Source organism: Lacerta agilis, chromosome 8 (assembly GCF_009819535.1).
Source record: "Lacerta agilis isolate rLacAgi1 chromosome 8, rLacAgi1.pri, whole genome shotgun sequence".
NCBI classification, from domain to species: Eukaryota; Metazoa; Chordata; class Lepidosauria; order Squamata; family Lacertidae; genus Lacerta; species Lacerta agilis.
In genome coordinates this window covers 40,787,518-40,807,464 of record NC_046319.1, presented here as the reverse complement: position 1 = coordinate 40,807,464, position 19,947 = coordinate 40,787,518, and the positions used below count along the sequence as shown (strand labels likewise).

Sequence of the window (19,947 nt, the reverse complement as noted above, 5' to 3'; positions counted from 1 at the left end):
GAAAAATAATTTAATGAAGGCTCTTTCTTTGATTACACATGTGAATTCTCTTTTTCTTTTAGTGACAAAGAGCAGTATGATACTCGCCGCTTCCCATTTTGTAAGTCTTTCATTTTCTGGTGGTGGCGGTGGTTGTTACTGTTATTGTTATGTGGGGGGGGGGAGGTTATGTGCTCTTCCTTCTCCTTTGATGGAATGCAAATATAGCCCATTTAAAGAGGGCAAGAGGCACAAATGTGCCATTATTATTCTCTTTCACCACCTTCCAGCACAGATGAGATATACTGTTGCCAGACTGAGTATATTTGTAAAGGATAAAATGGAGGTAGGGTATACCGCCGTTGTTGTTTTACAGGCAAGTGAGGAGACAATGCAAAACTTGACACCTGAATATAATCAACACTTGGGGAAATACAATTGGTAGCATAAAGGAGCATCTAGCAAAATGACTCTGTCTTAGGCCTTGTCTCTTGGAGGAGTAGCTAAGCATCCTGTTAGATGTTGCTACTTGTGCTGTGGCGACAGTGGTGGGACTAGGTGAGCCGCACAGACGCTGAGCATCTTATCAATGTCCACCTGAGTAGACTTGTCTACTTCAGCCTTTGCTGCAGCTCCCGCAGTGGCACTTGTTGGAATTCTCAGCTCTTTTCCTTTGTCTTCTGCAACAAAAAATAGTCAATATGAACCATTGTCCTGTCCCATGAGCAAATATGCAGAAGCAGTGTGAGAGCGGACCAGTGGCTTTCTGAGCCCACAATGGAAGCTCTCAGAATTCTTTGACTAAAAATAAACAGGGAGTTCTGGACACCACATGAAATAGCAGGTTCATCTGTCTCATTGGTCTCTCACAGCTCCAAGTTCAGCTGAACCCATTGTTCTACTCCAACCCTTGTTGTGGTATTGGATTTGTGAGGACGGAGCATGTGAAGCTCCCTTTTTTGTTCCCAACCTGTTACCTTTGAGTGAAGTTATTCTTGGTTCCAATGGGCCTGTCTTATTCTCTAGAGCAGAATGCACTTCCAGCGGAGGCAGGTCACACTGTTTGTCTGAGGGGCTGTTCATCTCTGGGTTATCATAGTTGATATATTGGTATAAGGGACGTAGACGCTGTGACTTTCCTAGAAATAATGATAGTGAATGCTGGAAGATAGATGGCTTCTAAGGCAAAGCTGTTGGTGAGATGAGAATGACACACACACACACACACACACACACACACACGTACGTTCTACCTAAACCTCAGCCCATTCCTTTCTTGCAGATGATGGTCTGCCCCTCTACACCTTGCTTCTATCTGCAGCTACCCCAGCAAACAGTTGGGCTTCTTAGTTCACATCATTGATGGAGCAGTAAGAACTTGTGAGGTTTCTTTTTCTGCCCTTTGAGAATGAACTGATGTCTTCCTAAATATAGCACAAGGACTTGGGAAGCAGAATTTCCATTCCCCCTATATTGAAATGTACCGGTAGTTGAAGAAGACGTTATTAGGAGTTCAAGCAGGCACACAGCTGTCTGTTTCTGGTGCCTGTTTGTGCACTTTTCAAGAAGTGCTGGGAATTAGGGATGGTTTGGGATCATGGGGCTAAAGTTAGAAGTAATATCCATCCTGCTTCCAGGCCAGCTCAGAAGGATTTCCTAGCATTTTGAAAAGCTGCAGCTAACTGTCCCCTTTTTCTATGTAAGAAAAACATATAGCTTTTAAGGGACTGCTACTTCTTCAACTCTAAGCCCACCAGCCTGTGCTGGTGATTGTCAGTATTAGCTGTCGGAAATATAATAGTTGTGTACAAGCCAGTCATTCTTACTGTAGATATCACTAAGTTGAAACTAGTATCTCGGATACATCCAATCTTTCTCTTCCCCCACCAGGAATCATGCCCTGATACTGAAAAAACCTAGCTTGTAACTTCCCATTTCTTTGCACTCACTCTCTACACCTGTAGGCTCTGGAAGCAATGTGCCTGCTGTGCTAGCGGCTGGGACCACAGTGATATCCAGTGTGCTTTTCCTTTTCTTGGATTTCTTTGACTGTTTGGGCACAAGAGAACCTTCAGTTTTGGGGCCCTCTGTCTCCTCCACCCTTGGAGGGAGCTTCTTGAAATCGGCATGTTGGAAAACAAGCATTTCAGAATCGGTTCTGTGGGGGAGAAACAAGATGCAAGAGGGCTGAGGAGTCAAAGGCAAAGGGGTCTGGTTCCAGTGAGTGTCCCACAATCCAGTACAGGCCTTGGGCTCCATTTGCTAGAACAGGAGTGGGAAACTTTGGCTCCACAGACCAACTTTGGCAGGTAGATGGGACAGTCATCATAATGTCAGGGAAAGGCCGAGAAGGATCAGAGGGCATGGAAGGGATGGTGTGGTGCTACTGTTGCCACCAGCATCTTCCCCCTGAATTAGTTGCCTCCCTTGCAGTGCCAGGCTGTATTATCAGTGCTAGGACTACCAGCAAAAATGTTCACTGGGCAGCATTCAGAACATAGATGAGAGGGAGGTATTTATGAAGCTGCCTTATAGTGGCCATTGCTCCATCTTGCTCAGTGCCAGTTATCTAGCATATTGCACAGAGGTTTATTTCAGTTCTGCTTTCTGACATCCTTAAACATTTAACTTTAGATGCATTTAATTTGATATAAAAACTGAACCCAGTTCCTTCTCCCATGTGCTCTGCTTCTTTGCTGCGGGAAATATATGGAAATCCATTGTGACCTACTTCACCATTCTTGCTTTAAAGCCATAGGTTGCTAGCCAGGCCTGGAGCACAGGAACGGATTTCAGATGCCTGAGCTCTGTAAACAATTCTTGGTGCCTCTGGATCTCTTCCTCAAACAACTTGGCATGGAGAAGAATCCCTTTCCCATCTTCATGCCACTGTGGGAAGATGCACATAGTCAGTAGAGAAGGCCAATGGCAAGAACAGAAGCCTGGTTTCATGATCCCTCCAGAGTTTTCTTGGAGACCATAAGAAGGGGAAGCCTCCAGTATTTCATATTAAGCAAGTAATCTGCCACCTTTGGGCACCACATCGCTGAAGCTCTATAAGAGAGGGAAGTGCTTTCAGAATAGATCGTGGTTGTCATAGGGCAAAAGCAGGGAACCTGTGGCCCTCCAGATCAGGCCCAGCACCATCATTGGGCCAGTATGTGCAGTGTCCAGGGGCCTTAGCCATGCCACTATTCACTACCCTCTTGCTGGGTCCACCTTGCTAAGCCCCCTCTGGAAATCTGAACTAGTCGTGTTACAGATTATGTTGGGACTGCAGTTCTGACCTCAGCCCACTGGGCATGCTGGCTGGGGCTGCTGGGAGCTGGAGTCCACTAACATCTGGATGGTCAGGGTTGTTTTTTTAGCCCAATGTTATAGTAAACACAAAATAAATCACCCTGCATCCCTGAACAAAATTTGGAGAACTCTAGCAAGGTAGCATCACTGGAGAGAACAATGGGTTTCTGATTCCGAAAGGCACAACTTGCTTCTTGCAGTGGGAGTAAAATTTCAGTGGCACCATATCACAGAGAGAAAGGCTCCAGATCCTGATGAGGCTGTTTTAAAAAAAACACCTTAAAAATCCCAAACCCGGGAACATTTAACATCTGGCATATTCTGATGTTGCAGGGATTGGCTGCCTAGAAAAGGCATATCATTTTTTTAAAAGGGCAAACCCAATGGAGGACGCTTTCAGCTTTATGGGGTGACCCTGGAGTAAGGAATGCTTTGATGGTGTTTCCTGCTTGGCAGGGGGTTGGACTGGATGGCCCTTGTGGTCTCTTCCAACTCTATGATTCTATGATAATTCTTTTGGGGGAACAAAGGGCCATTATTGGGAGGGATCAATGGTCCTTTTTGTCTGTTACCATCCTTGGTCAGGCAGTTATGAGCAGGTAGGTTCTTGTCTCAGCACTGCTAGGTGGAGCACTGAATCCCTCTGAGCTATGGCCCCTTGCCTCAGCAGTGAGGCATCTGCTTTGCATGCAGAAGATCCCTGGTTCAATTCCTGCCATCTTCAGCTAGGACTGGGAATGTCCCAATAGAAACACTGGGAAGCTTCTGCCAGTCAGTGTAGGCTCTGTTAAGCTAGATGGACCAATGACCTGACTGTAAAAGGCAGCTTTCTTTGTTCCTATGGAATATCTTTGTAGGGCTGCTGCTGCTTGTTAATTCCCTGAAGCCGTTCTTGACAGAGGCAGCATGGTGCTTCATGTGGATAGCTGACAAACACCCATCGCCCTGAGAGGTAGGTTAGGCTAAGAGACTGTGATTGGCCCACGGTCAGCCAGGGAGCTTCATGTCTGAGTGGGAGGATGTGAACCCTTGTTTCCCAGGTCCAAGTCCAACACTAACCACTGCACTATACCCAACATGCTTCTCTCCAGACATTTCTGCAACATGATCTTCACTTTCCCCAGCTTTACGAGCCTGTGGTGTGTCCTCAGCGTCTGTAAACAGGATATCCTGTGCTATCTGCATCGCCTTCTTTTTCTCATAACTACAGCACTCATCCTTTACCTCCAGTGACTTGATGGTGGGGTTGTCCAGGGCTGCAGCCAGCTGGAACAGGAAATGAGGAGGCGCTGCCTTCCCACCTGTTTTCTTTTCATTGGGGATCCGTGCAGAACCAGCCATTGCCTGCAATAGAAGAAAGATCAGAAATCATACATCCGACACAGGCCTCTGCTTATGTTCAGTTTAGATTTTGGATTCAACTGCTTTTAATCTGTAGGGGTTTTTTTTAAAAAAAAATACGTTTTAATCATTTTTTTAAATCAGACTTTTGATTTTGTATTGTAAGCTGCCCTGGCAATCTGTCTGAAGGGTGCAATATAAATTTCTAAAATGTTATCCTATTCTAACCTTTACAATGGGGTAGCAAATCTATGGCTCCCCAGATGTTGTTTGACTCCAACCTCCATCAGCCCCAGCTAGCATGGCCACTGGTCAGGGATGATGGGAGCTGTAGTTCAACAACTGGAGGACCACAGGTTCAGTGCACCTACCGTATTTTTTGCTCCATAAGACGCACCTTTTTCCTCCTAAAAAGTAAGGGGAAATACCTGTGCGTCTTATGGAGCGAATGGTGGTCCCTGGAGCTGAATTGCCCAGGGGCCAAAAGCAGATTGTGCTTTTTATTTTACAAAGAGAAAAGGGAGTGTTGAAAGGACCCCGCTCAGCAGCTGATCAGCTAGAGATCGGGAGAGAGATAAGAGTCCCGGCTCCCTTTCAGCCCCGCCCTCCTTTGTTGAATGTGCTGCAGAGGGAGGTTGTTTGTTTCCCCAGAACATGTGACTGGCTGATTAGATTATCTGTCTGGAAACAGTAGAAATGGCTCCCTTTCCTTAAGTTTTTTCAGAAATGTGAGTTAAACCCCATAAAAATGGGGCTTTTCCTCTTTGCTTTTCCCCCTTTGCAAAAAAAGCTGCAAAACCTTTAGCTGATCCTCAAAAAACAAAAAAAAACCAAAAAAAAAACCCTAGGGCTTTTCCCTTTGCAAAAAAAGCTGCAAAACCTTTAGCTGATTCTCAAAAAAGGCCTTTTGCCTTTGCAAAAACAGCAGCAAAACCTTTAGCTGATCCTCCAAAAAAACCCCCCCAAAACCCCAGGGCTTTTCCCTTTGCAAAAAAGCTGCAAAACTTTTAGCTGATCCTCAAAAACAAAACAAAAAACAAAACAAAACAGGGCTTTTAGAGGAGGAAAACCAGAAAAATATTTTTTTCCTTGTTTCCTCCTCTAAAAATGAGGTGCGCCCTATGGTCCGGAGCGTCCTATGGAGCGAAAAATACGGTACTTTACACCAACTCTTAAGACTGGACAATAAAATACACCTATCTATTCATACTGATTTATTTTTTTATCAGAGTGTGGACTCTTCTGTAACCAAATAGAGTCAATTATTACATTCTACGGCTTGTAGAAATAAACAAACAAATGTGTGTGTGTGGGGGGACTAAAGCGAGGGAGAGAACTGCATGGTTGTTGTAAATACTGCAACTTTAACTGGCACCTGAGCAAGCTTTCCCCCCTCCTCCCTCATCTCTCTTTCTTTGTGTGGCATGTCTTGTACAGGTAAGGGTAGGAACAGCCTTCCTGCTGTTGATCTTGTAAACTGCTCTGACTCTGAGAACCTTTATAGGCAAACACTGGGGTAAAGGGTACTGTAAACAAATAAATGTTGTAAGCTGGAAGAAGACATGCAGACTGGCTGGAACCTTGCACAAGAGCACTCTTGCAGCCCTGTTATTTCAGCTTTTTGGGGTGGTGAGGCTAACAAATTTCATCTTGCCTAAGGCCACCCAATGAGTAAATGGAAGAGGCAATAATTTAACAGAATTGCAGCTCTGTCTCTTTTCCCTGTGCCTTCCTCAGGTGCTCTCATTACTATTTTGCACTTGCATTCTGAGTGCAAGAAAGACAAGTAATGAGGATTTAAGACCTGCACCAATTTCTGCAGCACTGACAAGAGTCTCACAGAAGGATTGTTCAATAATTCTGGCATCCTATCATTCTAATAACATTTCATGTAGCCTTTGATGTCAGCAGCACTCTGCAGTGGATGGCAGGCCTCTTGTTTTAGTCCTTGATATGCCACAAGGATAGGCAGTTTCTCCCTCATGCAGATCTGCCCTTAAAATTAACTAACAGATGCTCCTTCCTTCCTTCCTTAACTGAAGCACTCCCACAGGGAATTTTGTGTCCATGCTAAGGTCACTGCTTTTTTCATCTCTTGGTTGCATCATGAGTCACAGAGGTCTGATGGAATCTTAAAGCCTGAAATCCTAAATCTGATCAAAATCTTAGCTTTAAAAGTGTTTCCCCCTCCTTCCTCATTTCCTGTTGGCCCATAGCTCTGAGAAAGATATAAGCTAAAGATGGTGTGTAGGCAGTGGACAGAAGAATTGCTGTCATTTCTGCATATTAAAAGCTGGTGATTCCTGACCACTGTTTCTTTTCTCTGTGGTCCATGAGATCATTTTTGTGAATGAAACATGTACACCATAGCATATACCTTTTATAATATCCAAAGACCTTCTGTTCAAATTCCCCTCTACTAAAAACACCCCGGGGACTATCATTCAAATGGAGGACTTGAACTCGGTGAATCTGGGCAGTTTGCACTCAACGGTAAAAGAAGTATGTAGCCCCCACCAAGGCTGTGGCACTCTTGTCTAGACAAGAGTGAACTCTTATAGGGGACAGTCTGCTCTCTCTTGTGGTGACCAGTAGGCCCCTACAAGCATTGCTCTGCTTTCCCTTCATACCAGTTGCTAGGCTACACAAGGACTGTTCATTCCATTGGTGGTTGGTTGGTAGGCTGGCTGGCAATGGTCATGTTTTGTGTCCCCGCTAGGGATGCTTGCTGTGCAAACCATCTTGCTGAATGGATATAAATATCTTCTGTTTTCCATTAATAGCTTAATGGCTATTAATTTGTCTCTTAGATATGGCATAGTGGCTAAGCACATGAGCTACAAATGTCAGGAGACCAACAGAGAGACCAACTGGCTCCATCCATCGGCCAGTGAAGCTGCCATTGGTTAAGTGTTTGCTTTCCTCTCCCCTGCTCATTCCTTTTGCCTTACCTATCACATCTATAATTATACTATGAGTCTGCAGGGAGGGACTACCAGCATATTAAGGTTACCAGATGTCCCCGTTTCCCGGGGACAGTCCCCGGATATACAAATCAGTCCCCTGACAAAATCCATCTATTTAGTAGGAAGTTGAAAAGTGTCCCCGGATTCATTAAAAAAATATATCTGGTAACCTTAGACTATATTATTTTTAAAATAATGGTACAGCACCTAGAGGTGTTCATAAATAATAGGAATAACAACATAAGAACATATTTGTCAGATGAAAGGCCCATCTACTAGTCCAGCATACAGTTTTCCACAGTGGCCAACCAGATATTTTCAGAAGCCGACAAGTAGAAGGTGAGTGCAATACCACTCTACTGTTTCCTAAGTAACTGGTGGGACAGTCTTCCACAGCTGGGAAGCAAACCTCTCACTGGCATTTGGTTGGCCACTGTCAGAGAAGGATGCTGGGCCAGAGAGCTTTTTAAAAATTAACTGAGTTGTTGCCACCAAGAAAGCCCTTTCCTCAATACCTACCAACCTTATAACTCTGGAGGTGTGTGTGTAAAAGCTTAAAAACAAACACTTTTACTCTTTTTCCAAGCTGCTTAAAGTTGAGCTTTTCAACGTCATTATTAACTACCTTTATAGCAGGAGTTATCTGGAAGGCTCACAACTAAATAAAATACAACATCAAGATACAATATAAAACAATGGAAACTGTAGCAAATTAATTAGTTGGTCCCTCTTATCAGCCCCTCCATTCTAATAAGTCTGGCTCACAGATCTGGGATAGCTTTTTATCTCAGGTGCTTATCAGTAACCAATATATCATCTGTTGCGGATGAAAGGAGGAGCTTGGCGACATTTGGTAGCATCGAAATTCTCCTGCTGGCGAAGCAAGCATTTGCTCACCCGCGGGCGGTACTCAGAGAAACAATGCGGGCGCCGTTTTGCTCGCCAGAGATACGCAGCGCTCTCTCTCCCCACCGCTATTTCGTGGAGGATCGAGAACTACACTTCCCAGGAGCCTCTGCTCTTCGTCCAACTTGCGACAGGAAGCGACTGTTGCTTAGATACAGGAGGCGGGGAGTACAACTGCCAGGGATTTGACTCCCGCGCCGCTTCTTCGGAGAGAGCCGCCCATTGCCGCTGGGCAGAGGAGATCAGAAATGTGAGTGAGGGGCTGCGGAAGGGGCGGAGCAGCATGTAGGCTCTCGGGCTTTAGTATCTGCTTAGCCGCTCTGAGGAAACAGGGTGCCGGGCTAGGGGGGCCTTCGGTCTGATTGGGCAGCGCTCGCTGTGAAAAGGCGGGGGGGGGGGGCCGGTGAAAACATGCACGTGGGATGGAAAGTGCATGGGGAGAAGTTGCTCTCCTTCCCTCTCGCAATGCCAGCGACAGGGGTCCTCCGAGGAAGCCGATCGGAGGGAGATTCGACACAAGACAAAAGGAAGAACTAACGTGCGCAGCGCATAATTCAACTTTCAGGGATCAGGCCAAATGTCCATCTTAGTTCGGTATTCTGTTCTCACAGTGGTCATGGAAAGCTCAACAGGCAGGACCTGAGCCCAGCAGCGCCCTTCCCTTCCCACCTGTGACTCCCAGTGACTGGCCTTCAGAAGCACCTGGAAGAAGAGCTATGGCCATTTTGGCTAGGAGCCTTACCCTTATTTCCCTAATCTTTGTTAAAGATGTGGAATTTTCTGTCAGGAGAGGCGGTGGCCATCAGTTTAGGCAGCTTCAAAAGGTTATTAGTGGCTGCTCCTATTGACAACTTTATATTATTTCTGCCATCAGAAGCAGCATGCTTCTCTGAATAGCAGATGCTGAGGAGAGTGAGCTCCTTGCACTCATGTTCTGCTTGTGGGCGTCTCTGTCCTTGGAATCTGGTTGTCCACCGTGGAAACAGAATTATGGGCTTGGTGGTCCTTTGGTCTGATCTACCAGAGCTGCTCTTAAAGAGGAAAGGAGGGTATATCATTTAAAACATTTCCACCTTTCATCAATGGGATTCCAAGGTGGCATACAAACGTGTGAGCAAAACTACCCATAGTGTCCTAATGAACATCATGGCTTGGTGAAGATTTGAATCTGTCTCCCATCCCAGCCCCCAAGTCTTAGGCCCCATCTGCACTATACATTTAAAGCAGTATCATAGCATTTTAAACAGCCATGGCTTTCCCCCAAAGAAAGCTGGGAAGTATAGTCTGTAAAAGAGTTGTTGGAAGACCCCTGTACCCCTCACAGAGCTGCAGTTCCCAGAGTTCTCTAGGAAGAGGGGCTGACTGTGAAATCACTGAATTGTAGCTCTGCGCGTGGAATAGAGGGTCTCCTAGTAACTCTAAGCACTCTTATCAAACTACAGTTCCCAGGATTTGTTTCGGGAAGCCATGTTGAAAGTGGTATGATACTACTTTAAATATATAGTGCAGATGGGGCCCTAGTTTGACATTCTAATTGCTACATCCGTGGTAGCTCTTATTTAAATTATGCCTTAACTGTGAAGGGAGGCTAAGGGTGCATTCTTGCTTTATGAATTTAACCTGGGTTTGATGACCATGGACACTGTATTTTGAAAAAGGACTGAAGTCCATCTCCTAGATCAGTGTTTTTCAACCTTTTTTGGGAAAAGGCACACTTGTTTCATGAAAAAAATCACGAGGCACACCACCATTAGAAAATGTTAAAAAATTTAACTCTGTGCCTATATTGACTATATATAAAGTAATTTTTCAATTTTCCCCACGGCACACCAGGCAACATCTCGCGGCACACTAGTGTGCTGCGGAACAGTGGTTGAAAAACACTGTCCTAGATCCACCCATCTCTGACTTAAAGGATCATATTTTCAGTGACTGAATTGCAACTAATTACCAAACTTAAAACCATGGAGAAACCTGGTCTGAACAAAGACATTGCATTCTTATCTCATTATACATGACAAAGCTATCTTTAGCCATCTCACCCCTTGCCTTTTCCTGCAAGACCAATCACAGTCGTTAACAGTCGTCAACAGGTTTTCCACACGTATCAGCTGATCACCCATTCCCACCACCCTTCTGAGTAATACCCCTCCCCACTCCCTCACTATATTTAAGGGTCTGGTGACTTCTGTTTCAGTGTATCTGAAGAAGTGTGCATGCACACGAAAGCTCATACCAAGAACAAACTTAGTTGGTCTCTAAGGTGCTACTGGAAGGAATTTTTTATTTTGTTTTGTTTTAAAGGATCATATGAGATGATACTTGTGGGGGAAGTGTGTTATATTTGGGAAGAAATGGAATAGACTAGCTTATGTGCTCTTTAGCAACCTCAGTCTTTTATTCCCACCTGATAGGCACGCAGGATCAATTCGTGCAACCATTTTGGTTGTGACTGGTTGCTTTCCTTTTCCTATCTGTATTGGTCTGTTCTTGTGGCAAATGGTCTGCCTGAACCATTGGAAACTGCTCTTTTCATTAATGGCTATACGGCTTCCAAGTATGAGTTCAGGACTGGCATACAAAGCTGCAGTTTGTCTTTGTGGCAAAAGATTCAGGCAGCCTTTTTCCCGTCAAGTGTGCCCTAATGCAGGCAGCATGTGTGAATCAGTCTGGATATTATGTAATTTGGGACTTGGGGAAGGAACAGACCATGAGTCCTTCTGCCTGAGTCGTACCAAAATGGGCTTTTGTCATGTTGCAATTGCCTTTCCAGCTACTTCCCAGGCTTGAACCACTTGCCCCTTAATTGCATTGCCAAAACTGATCCTAAAGCCCTCCTTTCGTTCAGTTTTAGGCTGCTGCAGTTTCCCTGATGTAGGGCAAAGGAGCCTTCCAGCAGCTTGTTTGTACTTGGCTCCTAACAGCCGTTTGCCCTCCAAGCCAACAGAATAAACACATTCTCTGTGCTGTGCCTGGAATGAAGCCAATAGTGTTCTGCTAAGCGCTCTGCCCCCCCCCTTTAACGGAGGTGTGAGGAAGGCATTTGGTTTCCTATATATGAAGCAAGCTTGGTTATGGTTATTGTTTAGCTGTGGGCTTCAGCCATCCCTTCTCTACAAAAGCAGCAACAATCTGCTTGAGAGTATCTTACCTAGGTGCTGAGGTAGGAGAGTCAATGTGTAAAATACGCTCTGGGAGCATCTTGAGGTGAGCGTTGGAAGGTGATGGGAGGCAGATGGCTGCTCAAGAGGTTCCCCCCCCCCCTTGCCGCCTTTTTGCCCGCTTGACTGCGCTGACAGTTTTGTGATGTCTGGCACTGTGCTTCAGCCGTGATGGCTGCACCTGTTTTGAGTGGGCAGAATTCCAGGGTTCTGTGTGTAGCTTTGGGGTGTGATGGAGATGTCACTGCCTGTTTGGAGGTGCATAGCAAACATTTTGGAGGTGAGATCCGTGGTAGGAAGATAAAGCCAGATGCTTCCCTTGCTAGCTGGCACTGCAACTTGAGCTCTGTACAGCTTGGCCTTTTCTGAGTACCATATACACTTGGCAGCGCTGAGGCCTATTTTACTGTTGCTTTTCAAAGATATTTGCATGTGTTGTATAAGCAATTATATCTGTGTCTGAAAACATGTACAAACAAACAAACAAACAAACAATGCAACTGGTAATTCAACACCAAGCTTTTAACATAGTTGAGAAAACAAACTGATTTGTCCGTTAGTATTGCTATGTTGCCTCTCTGAATGCTTCAGGCTAAAACCAGACTGTAACTGATGCATCATAGTGATAGCTGAGTACATCTATCCAGTAAAATAGAAGAGACTTGAATTAAAAACAGGAAAATGTGACAGAATAAAAATAAAAGGCAAGCTAAAAATAACTCCACAAAAACAATCAAATAGCGGCAATTAAACTTTGTTGTTGTTCAGTCGTTCAGTCGTGTCCGACTCTTCGTGACCCCATGGACCAGAGCACGCCAGGCACCCCTATCCTCCACTGCCTCCCGCAGTTTGGCCAAACTCATGCTAGTCGCTTCGAGAACACTGTCCAACCATCTCATCCTCTGTCGTCCCCTTCTCCTTGTGCCCTCCATCTTTCCCAACATCAGGGTCTTTTCCAGGGAGTCTTCTCTTCTCATGAGGTGGCCAAAGTACTGGAGCCCAGTACTTAAATTAAACTTTAAGAATACAAAATTTAAAACTCCAGGAGATACTGGGTAGTTTTATTCTTTTTATATCTCAAAATACATGAACATTATATGCTCAGGTATTTTGAGGGGGGGAAAGAATAATTAAAAAACAAAAACAAAACTCCAACAGAGAACCTTTCATACTCTTGGTACCACTACCGAAAAAGTCCTGTCTCTCCTAATCTCAAGTGTGGCTGGCACAAAGATCAAGCCCTCCAAAGTGGATGACAGAAGCCATGCCGATTCATAAGGAGCCACCTCCTTGAGGAAGACATTCACCTGGCTCCTGCATTATTTTTACAGTGTTGAATTAAAACATTTTTGTTCTCTCAAGCATTTTAATAGTTTGTATTTTAAGTACTGGGAGGATGCTGTATTTTTAAACACTGGTAATAAAAGCTTTTACTCCACTCTTTTAATTGCTATTTAATTCTGTTTATTGTTTTTGTTTATATACCATAGGCTGAAATCTTACACACCTGGGGTTAAGTATGGCTTACCTGCCTTACTTCTGAGTAGACTTGCATAGGTTTGTACTATATTGTTTTAGTCTGCATTGTAAACTGTTTTGGAATGGTGATTATAAGTAGTTGCTACTGAAAGCCTTAACCTCCATAAATTTGTCTTTTGAAGCCATCCAAGTTGTTGGCCACCACTACATCTTGTGGTAGCGAATTCTATGGCTTAACCACGTCTGTGCTGGGACTAGAAGGACTTCCTTCCAAAGTTACACCCAGAAAAAATATGCTTATCATAGGGGGGTTCATTATCAATCTAGACACCATATTCTGAACCAATTGTGCTTCCTGCTTTTTATAGGCACTTCCATGTATACTCCCATGCCCTTCTGCCAGCAGGTGAAGACTCTCTTATTCCAACAGCCTTTGGGGAACTGACTGATTTTAAGGAAAGGACTGGGGCTATGATGTATTCTGTTATAATTGTCTGTATATTTTAATAGATCATATATATAGTTAGTTAGTTAGTTAGTTAGTTTTAATTCTATTAATGTTTCGTTGTTTTTTAAATTCTGCTTCTCACCTCATGTTTTTAGCTGTTCCTAATTTATCTGTAAGCAGCCGTGTGTCTCCCTTGGGAAAAGGCGGGACAGAAATAAATATAATTCAAATGTGTGCTTTAATGCAGTAGTTAACATGTATGACATGATAATAGTAGCAATGTTTCTAAGACTAGCATGAAGTGGGAGATGTGAAATAAAATCAACACTGAGGATATATTGCTGTTTAGTTCCTTGCAGCAGCTTCCCTACAGTTTCCTGTTCTTCCAGATAAATTGGCCATGCTTTGCCAGTGACTTTGGAGGAGGAAGAACTAAGGAAAGTGAGATCTTGCAGTTCTTGATTCCTGGCCTGGAGCTGAGGCTGAGATGTCAGAGGGGCCCTCCAGGATTACGGGGCCCATTCCCCCTGATCCCTCCCTTTGTCCCGATTACTACAGGCGTCCCCTATCAGGTGAGTGTGCTGTGTGATCCTTTTCACCTCTAGAAAAGAGAAGGATCCATATTTTTCTCTGTAAAGCACTCCTGTAAGCACTCGCTAGCCCTTGCTGACGGCAGGGGTGGGGGAATGTGTGGTCCTTCAGCTTGTTGGACTACAACTCCCACTACCCCTTGCCATTGGCTGGGCTGGCTGGAGCTGATGGGAGCTCAGTGGCATCAGGTTCTGCACCCCTAATAAAGGACCTTTAAGAGAACAGTAGTCAAGCAGCTGCTTGATACTGGAGGTTGAGCTGGAGTAGGCTGGGGAGGACACTGGTCAAGAATGATTTGGTCTAGAAAAAGTGCTAATTTAGGGTGACAGAATGTGTAAATTCTTGTTCTGTTAGGAAAATAGGACCATAGGAAACTTCTTTTTCCCAAGTCAGATCATTTGTCCTTATACCCCAGTATTGACTATTTTGACCTGCAGCAGCTCTTCAGGGTCCTGGGCATGGGGTCTTTCCCCTCGCCTCCTTTTAACTGGAAGTGTTCAGAGATTTGACCTGAGAGCTTCCGCGTTAACTTTATCTCTGAGCTGCAGTCTTTCTTGACTCTCTTTTTCCATCTTTAGCACGAGAGAGACTGGAAGGGAACTCTCTGAAGCGGGATCTGCTCCCCGGCCCCATTCCTCCAGAATGCAGCCTGTACCCTGAATGCTACAGTGCCCGCCTTGCTCACCCTCCTCCACGGATTAAGCCGAATGCCAGGGACATTCTAGAGATGGGAAAGAAGGGCACAGTGGGAGCTCTCCTGCAGCTGGATGGGATCTCCTTCTTCCAGGAGGTGACACCCAAGCGTAAGTGTGGTCGCAACATAGGGACAGATGCCAGCCTGCTGTTGACAGCATTAGGGGTGGTGTAGCAGTTAGAGTGTTTGACTGGGACTCAGAAGACCCCGATTCAGATCTACACTCAGCCATGAAGCTCACTGGGTGACCTTCAGGCCAGCCACTGTTTTTCAGCCTAACCATCTTAACAGTGGTTACAGTGGGTTTCTTCACCTACAGCAGTGATAGGCCATATGGCTATCTCCCATCATGCCTGATGGGATGATGGAGGCTAGGACTGATGGGAGTTGTAGTCAACAACATTTGGAGGGCAACACTTCGGCTGCCTCTGACCTGTGGTGTAATCCTGGCTGTACAACCTCTGTAACATGGAGAGAAATATGAATTCTTGTCTCTCTCCACATGTTACATGTGAGCTGTCTATTTTTTTACAAGGAAAACATAAGGAAGCTCAAGGGAGAGAGGCTTTTGTGTCTGTAGCTCAAGGATTGTAGGGCAATGTTTTCTTTCTCTTGCCAATGCAGGCAAAGATCACAAGGACTATGAGAAGGAAAATCTCAGGCGCATGCGAGAGATTCAGCGGAAATGCAGAGAGAAGGAGCAGGCTCGGGAGCTCAGCCAACCAAAGCCCGTGAAGGCCCTGTGGAAGTCTCAGAAGTATGAGAGTGTGGAGTCTAAAGTCAAAGCAAAGCTGCAGGTATTTCTACTACTGCTTATTGGCAATACATTTTACGGGCTATCACTCTTTCTGTCAGCCAAGAGGGAAGTGATGCAGGGCGTGAACAAAGAAGAAACAGACGGGATTGTGCTGATGGCACTCTCTCAAAATTCCAAATGTGCCCACAGATCTGAGAATATTGGCAACCCCTGTCTGATGTCCCAGTTTAAAACAACGTAGGTGGTGGTCATCAGTAACAGGTGCAATAGACTGTGCTGAAGGTTGATCAGTGATGTTCTCTGGGTTCTTCAGTCTAGACCCGTCTGTGACTGTGCAGTAATTCTTCTTCCTGTTTTCCTCTTTCCTAGGAGAGTCCTAGTCCTCCGAATCCAGAGCATCAGAGTTACTTGAGAGCCTATTCGCGCTGCGGTGCAGGAATTCGCCCACGCAGGTCACCGCCTCCAAACCCTGCCCATTCCGGAGCAACAGCAGATGCAGCAGCTGCAGAATCACAGAATGGGAATGTCAAGGTGGGGGGCGGGGAGATGCCCACTGGTGCTGATGCAATCTGCTTTATACTTCCATTTCCTCATAAGTGGTTAGTGCTTTAGCCAGCCTCCTCCCAACCTCTCCATTCCAGGGGTGCAGTAAATGATGGAGCTCTGTGGTGTCCCAAGGCAGAGGGGGGACACTTTTTGCAGTTGTGCATCGGGTTGACTGCTAGCACTTCCAAAGCTCTCTTGGAATGTTTTTTACTTCTCTGTGACCCCCAGATTATTTTGTTTCTTTGATCTGATGCGGGGGGGGGGAATATTCCCTACCCCTGCCACAAATACGTGATCTTTGCTTTCAAAGTTGGCTAGGGGCTAAACCTGTCCCTAGTCTATAGAAAAGCAACGTTTCCTGACACCCGAAGCTCTTTGCCTTCCAGCTCTTTGACCTTCTCATTACAGAACCAGGAGGAGGGTCAAGGGGTGGACTTTGTCATCCACAATGCCCAGAACGCCAAACGGGCTCAGCTGCAGCGCTCACGCTCCTTGCAGTCGCTGACCGAAGTGCTGGAGCAGAAACGCAAGGATCAGGAAAAGTACAATGCTAAGCAGAAAGGCCATGTCCCCCGCTAGTAAGTATCCAACTCACCCCTGACCCATCTGGCTTCAGTATTTATTTGTTTAAAATACTGCTATCCATGCTTTTCTGTGTTACAACAGGCCTCCAAGGCTACTTGCAAAAAATTAAAATTGATACCCAATAAATACAAGGTTGAAAAAGAAAAGTAAAGAAATAAATGTTCAACCTTTCTACAAGACTGCAAAGTGGTGGTCACAGGTTTGAATACCCCTTCCCTTCCCATAGAAAACTAGCATGACAAGGAGAAAGCTAAGTGAGAGCTGTTCTCCCTGGCATATTAGCCTTACATATGCAGTGAGTTCATTTTTAAATGGAGAGTTTTCAGTCATGTGATCTACCACCTGCAGTCTGAAATGGCAGGAACAGATTTACCATCTCAGACACAGCAGTCTGTCTGGCATAAGCACCAGAAGTAAGTTTGGGAGCATTCCGCCCATGTGCAGGACTGCCATATGAGCATGATGGCATCTCACATCGGCTGCTGAATTTGGTTTTCCCAGAATCTCTGCTTTATTTTTTCGAGGAAGTTTCTAGCCCCTTTTGTTTGTGATCTGAAATAAATAAAACAGTATTCTGAATTGGAGATTCTGCCATTCTGGATGGATAAAATGTGTGGGGTCACAACTCTTCATAAAGATATAGAAGGGAATGCTTACTTCTGGGTGCAGCTCTGTTCTTGGATTCCCAGGTGGTGTCTGTAGCATAGAAGGCTTTTCTTGGCTTGGACTGACTGGCCAGCTATACTCACTGCTGAAAATGACCTTGCTATCCTCATTCATGCCTTGATAACTTTGGGATTAGACTACAGCAATGTGCTCTTTGTGGGGCTGCCCTTGAAGACAGTTCAAAAACTTCTGATGATTTGGAATATCTCCACCCAGTTGGTGAGAGGCACAAGTCAGGGTGGCCATGTTATGCCTGTGTTTGAAACCCCTCCTCCTGGAGTTTCATTTCTGAGAGGCTGGATTGATGGTCCTGACTGCAGTAAACACCACATCTGTTCCTGCCCCCTGTCCCAACTTCTCTTCTAGCTGTTTCTTTACCACTTAATTGGTTTGTAGGACCCTGAGGGGAGAGACGTGAGGCTAGGCCATGCTCTGTTCTTTGAAGTCTGAGGTGCTGTTTCCTCCTAGCTTTCTCTGCCATTCTTTCCTCACCTTAACTGATATGCTCTTTCTGCTGTGATTTAGCCTGATTGAGAGGAAGGACCACTGGCGCAAAGAGGCAGAGGAGCGCCAGCGCAACATGCCTGACCCCTCCATGCCACCTGGCCACGCCATGATGCCAGAGAGCCAGCGGCTGGAGACGCTCAACGACCTCAAACAAAGTAAGGAGGGCGGAACGCAAGACATGTGAAGCTGCTTCATGCCAGGTTGGCCTAGGACGGTATAGTTCAGGGATGTGGAACCTGCCCCCTTCTAGATATTTTTTTGACTCTGGCTCCCACCACCCCCAGCCAGGGTGGCCAGTGGGCAGCAATGATGGGAGGTTTAATCCAACAACATCTGGAGGGCCACATGGCCCCCTACACCTGACAGAGGCTCTATGGAACACAGGAAGATGTCTTATACCAAGTCAGGTTGTTGTCCATCTAGCTGTGTATCTAGCTCATTCTTGTCTGCACGGACTGAATTGAGCAGGCATCCTTAACTGTAAGCTGGTCACTTCCTCTTCTCTCTTAGGCCAAGAGCGCTTCCTGAAAGACCTCTTGCTGCTTCCAGTGCGAACTGACACCCTCAGCGTCCAGAACAGACGTGCCAACCTGGAGAATAAGCTGTCACAGATCGAGGAAGCACTCAAAATATTCTCTCGGCCCAAAGTCTTTATCAAGCTGGACTCCTAGGCAGAGGCAAGATGCTCCCTTTCCCAGCCTTCTCTTCTGGACTGCAATGGAGAGGAAAGGTCTCCTTTTCCTTCCTTGCTCTTTCACTCAGCCAGAAATCCTCTTCCCCCTCTCAGTCATCCTTGCTGGCTGACTCAGTGATGCAAGCTTCTGCCCCACACTTGTGTGGCTGACCACTCTCTGGTGCTTGCTCTTGGCACCCAGCCTTTCAGGAGCTGGGATGCAACAGAGGTCTGCATCATACCTGTCTGCTTGTCTTGCTTCACACCAAGGGTGGGGAGAATCTGTGGCCTACCAAAAGTTGCTGGACTTTGATTTCCATCTGCCCCAGGCAGCCTGGCCAGTGTTCAAGGGTGACGAAAGTAGTAGTCCAAACTGCATCTGGAAAGCCACAGGTTCCCCTTCCTTGTTCTTCATGCAAAAGGAGTAGGTTGCAAAAAGGAAATGGGATGGTTGGTGGTGGAGAAGGGGAGAGAGAGGTGTTTGGTCTCAGAGGAATCTGGCCGTTGTGAGATCTGTAAATCCTCTGTAGCCACAGCTTGAATTTGCAGAGCTGCCCCTCTGGGAAGAGTGCACTGAGGAGCTCTAACAGTACAGCAGGACTGAGCAGGCACCCTGGGCGTTGTTCTGCTTTTTTGCAAGACGGTTCAGTTACACGCATTGGCTGGACAAGCGGCCAGTGCTCAGAGGGATAGGTGTCCAATTGTAACTTAAATAGTTGGGTAGGTTTTTAAAAAAATAAAAAAATAAAAATAAAATAAAGTAACTTTTGAAAGTACTTGTCACAGGACAGAAGCAGAAACTGTGGGTGCCTTCACAAGCACTCCGGAAGATTCTTTAAATGGCCGAGGGATTATTTTTAATTTACAGATATATGGTGAATGCATCCTCCATTTGGATGATACACCGTACAAACACAGCAAGTCTCTGCTCCTCAGAACTGCAGGCAAGGATGAACCATAGGAGCACCTGCTTTGCATGCACAGAAGGCCCCTCTGGCAGCTCCACTTAAATGGGTCAGGAGGGGATGAGAGAGACCCTCTGCTGAGAGTGTCAGAGAAAGGGATTGTGCGTTAGTTGGACGTGGAGTCTTACCTAACAGAAGCCTGTATAAGGATCCATAGTTGGATAAGAAGTTCAGTATTAGGAAGGATGCTAAGTAGGCCCAGCAAGCTTCAAACAGTCAGGCTCATGTGAAGTGGAATTCAAGTGCCTGTTTCTTTTTTAAATATAATTAATCTGAAAAGCTGCACTTGATTCTGCGTCATGGAAAAGCTGCTGCTGCCTTTTACACTAACACAAAGCTAAGGTAGAGGAGATGGGGCTGCTGCTTATGTTCTGCTGCCTGAA

General features: G+C 45.6%; 2 protein-coding genes across 2 annotated transcripts; one reads left to right on the top strand and one right to left on the bottom strand.

Moving 5' to 3' along the window:
• Positions 1-234: 234 nt before the first annotated feature.
• C8H16orf86 (chromosome 8 C16orf86 homolog) lies at positions 235-4,622 on the bottom strand. Its single transcript, XM_033158917.1, has 5 exons — positions 4,504-4,622; positions 2,711-2,868; positions 1,929-2,137; positions 957-1,118; positions 235-659 (listed from the first exon to the last, which is right to left on the bottom strand). The coding sequence occupies exons 1-5, from the start codon at positions 4,618-4,620 to the stop codon at positions 505-507; spliced, it is 801 nt and encodes a 266-aa protein (XP_033014808.1). The 5' UTR covers positions 4,621-4,622; the 3' UTR covers positions 235-504.
• A 3,583-nt stretch (positions 4,623-8,205) lies between these two features.
• ENKD1 (enkurin domain containing 1) lies at positions 8,206-19,342 on the top strand. The gene is made up of 8 exons (XM_033158909.1): positions 8,206-8,742; positions 13,930-14,152; positions 14,750-14,974; positions 15,490-15,662; positions 15,992-16,153; positions 16,577-16,746; positions 17,945-18,081; positions 18,437-19,342. The coding sequence occupies exons 2-8, from the start codon at positions 14,068-14,070 to the stop codon at positions 18,595-18,597; spliced, it is 1,113 nt and encodes a 370-aa protein (XP_033014800.1). The 5' UTR covers positions 8,206-8,742; positions 13,930-14,067; the 3' UTR covers positions 18,598-19,342.
• Positions 19,343-19,947: the final 605 nt, after the last annotated feature.

What these genes read in the sequence shown, in the direction of transcription:
- ENKD1 (XM_033158909.1), top strand. Translation starts at nt 14,068, where the DNA reads ATGTCAGAGGGGCCCTCCAGGATTACGGGGCCCATTCCCCCTGATCCC. An exon ending in CACAGAATGGGAATGTCAAG is followed by an intron (nt 16,154 to 16,576) that starts GTGGGGGGCGGG and finishes TTCTCATTACAG; the next exon opens with AACCAGGAGGAGGGTCAAGG. An exon ending in GCTCAACGACCTCAAACAAA is followed by an intron (nt 18,082 to 18,436) that starts GTAAGGAGGGCG and finishes CTTCTCTCTTAG; the next exon opens with GCCAAGAGCGCTTCCTGAAA.
- C8H16orf86 (XM_033158917.1), bottom strand. Translation starts at nt 4,620, where the DNA reads ATGGCTGGTTCTGCACGGATCCCCAATGAAAAGAAAACAGGTGGGAAG. An exon ending in CCACCATCAAGTCACTGGAG is followed by an intron (nt 2,869 to 4,503) that starts GTAAAGGATGAG and finishes ATCTTCCCACAG; the next exon opens with TGGCATGAAGATGGGAAAGG. An exon ending in AAGAATAACTTCACTCAAAG is followed by an intron (nt 660 to 956) that starts GTAACAGGTTGG and finishes TTTTTGTTGCAG; the next exon opens with AAGACAAAGGAAAAGAGCTG.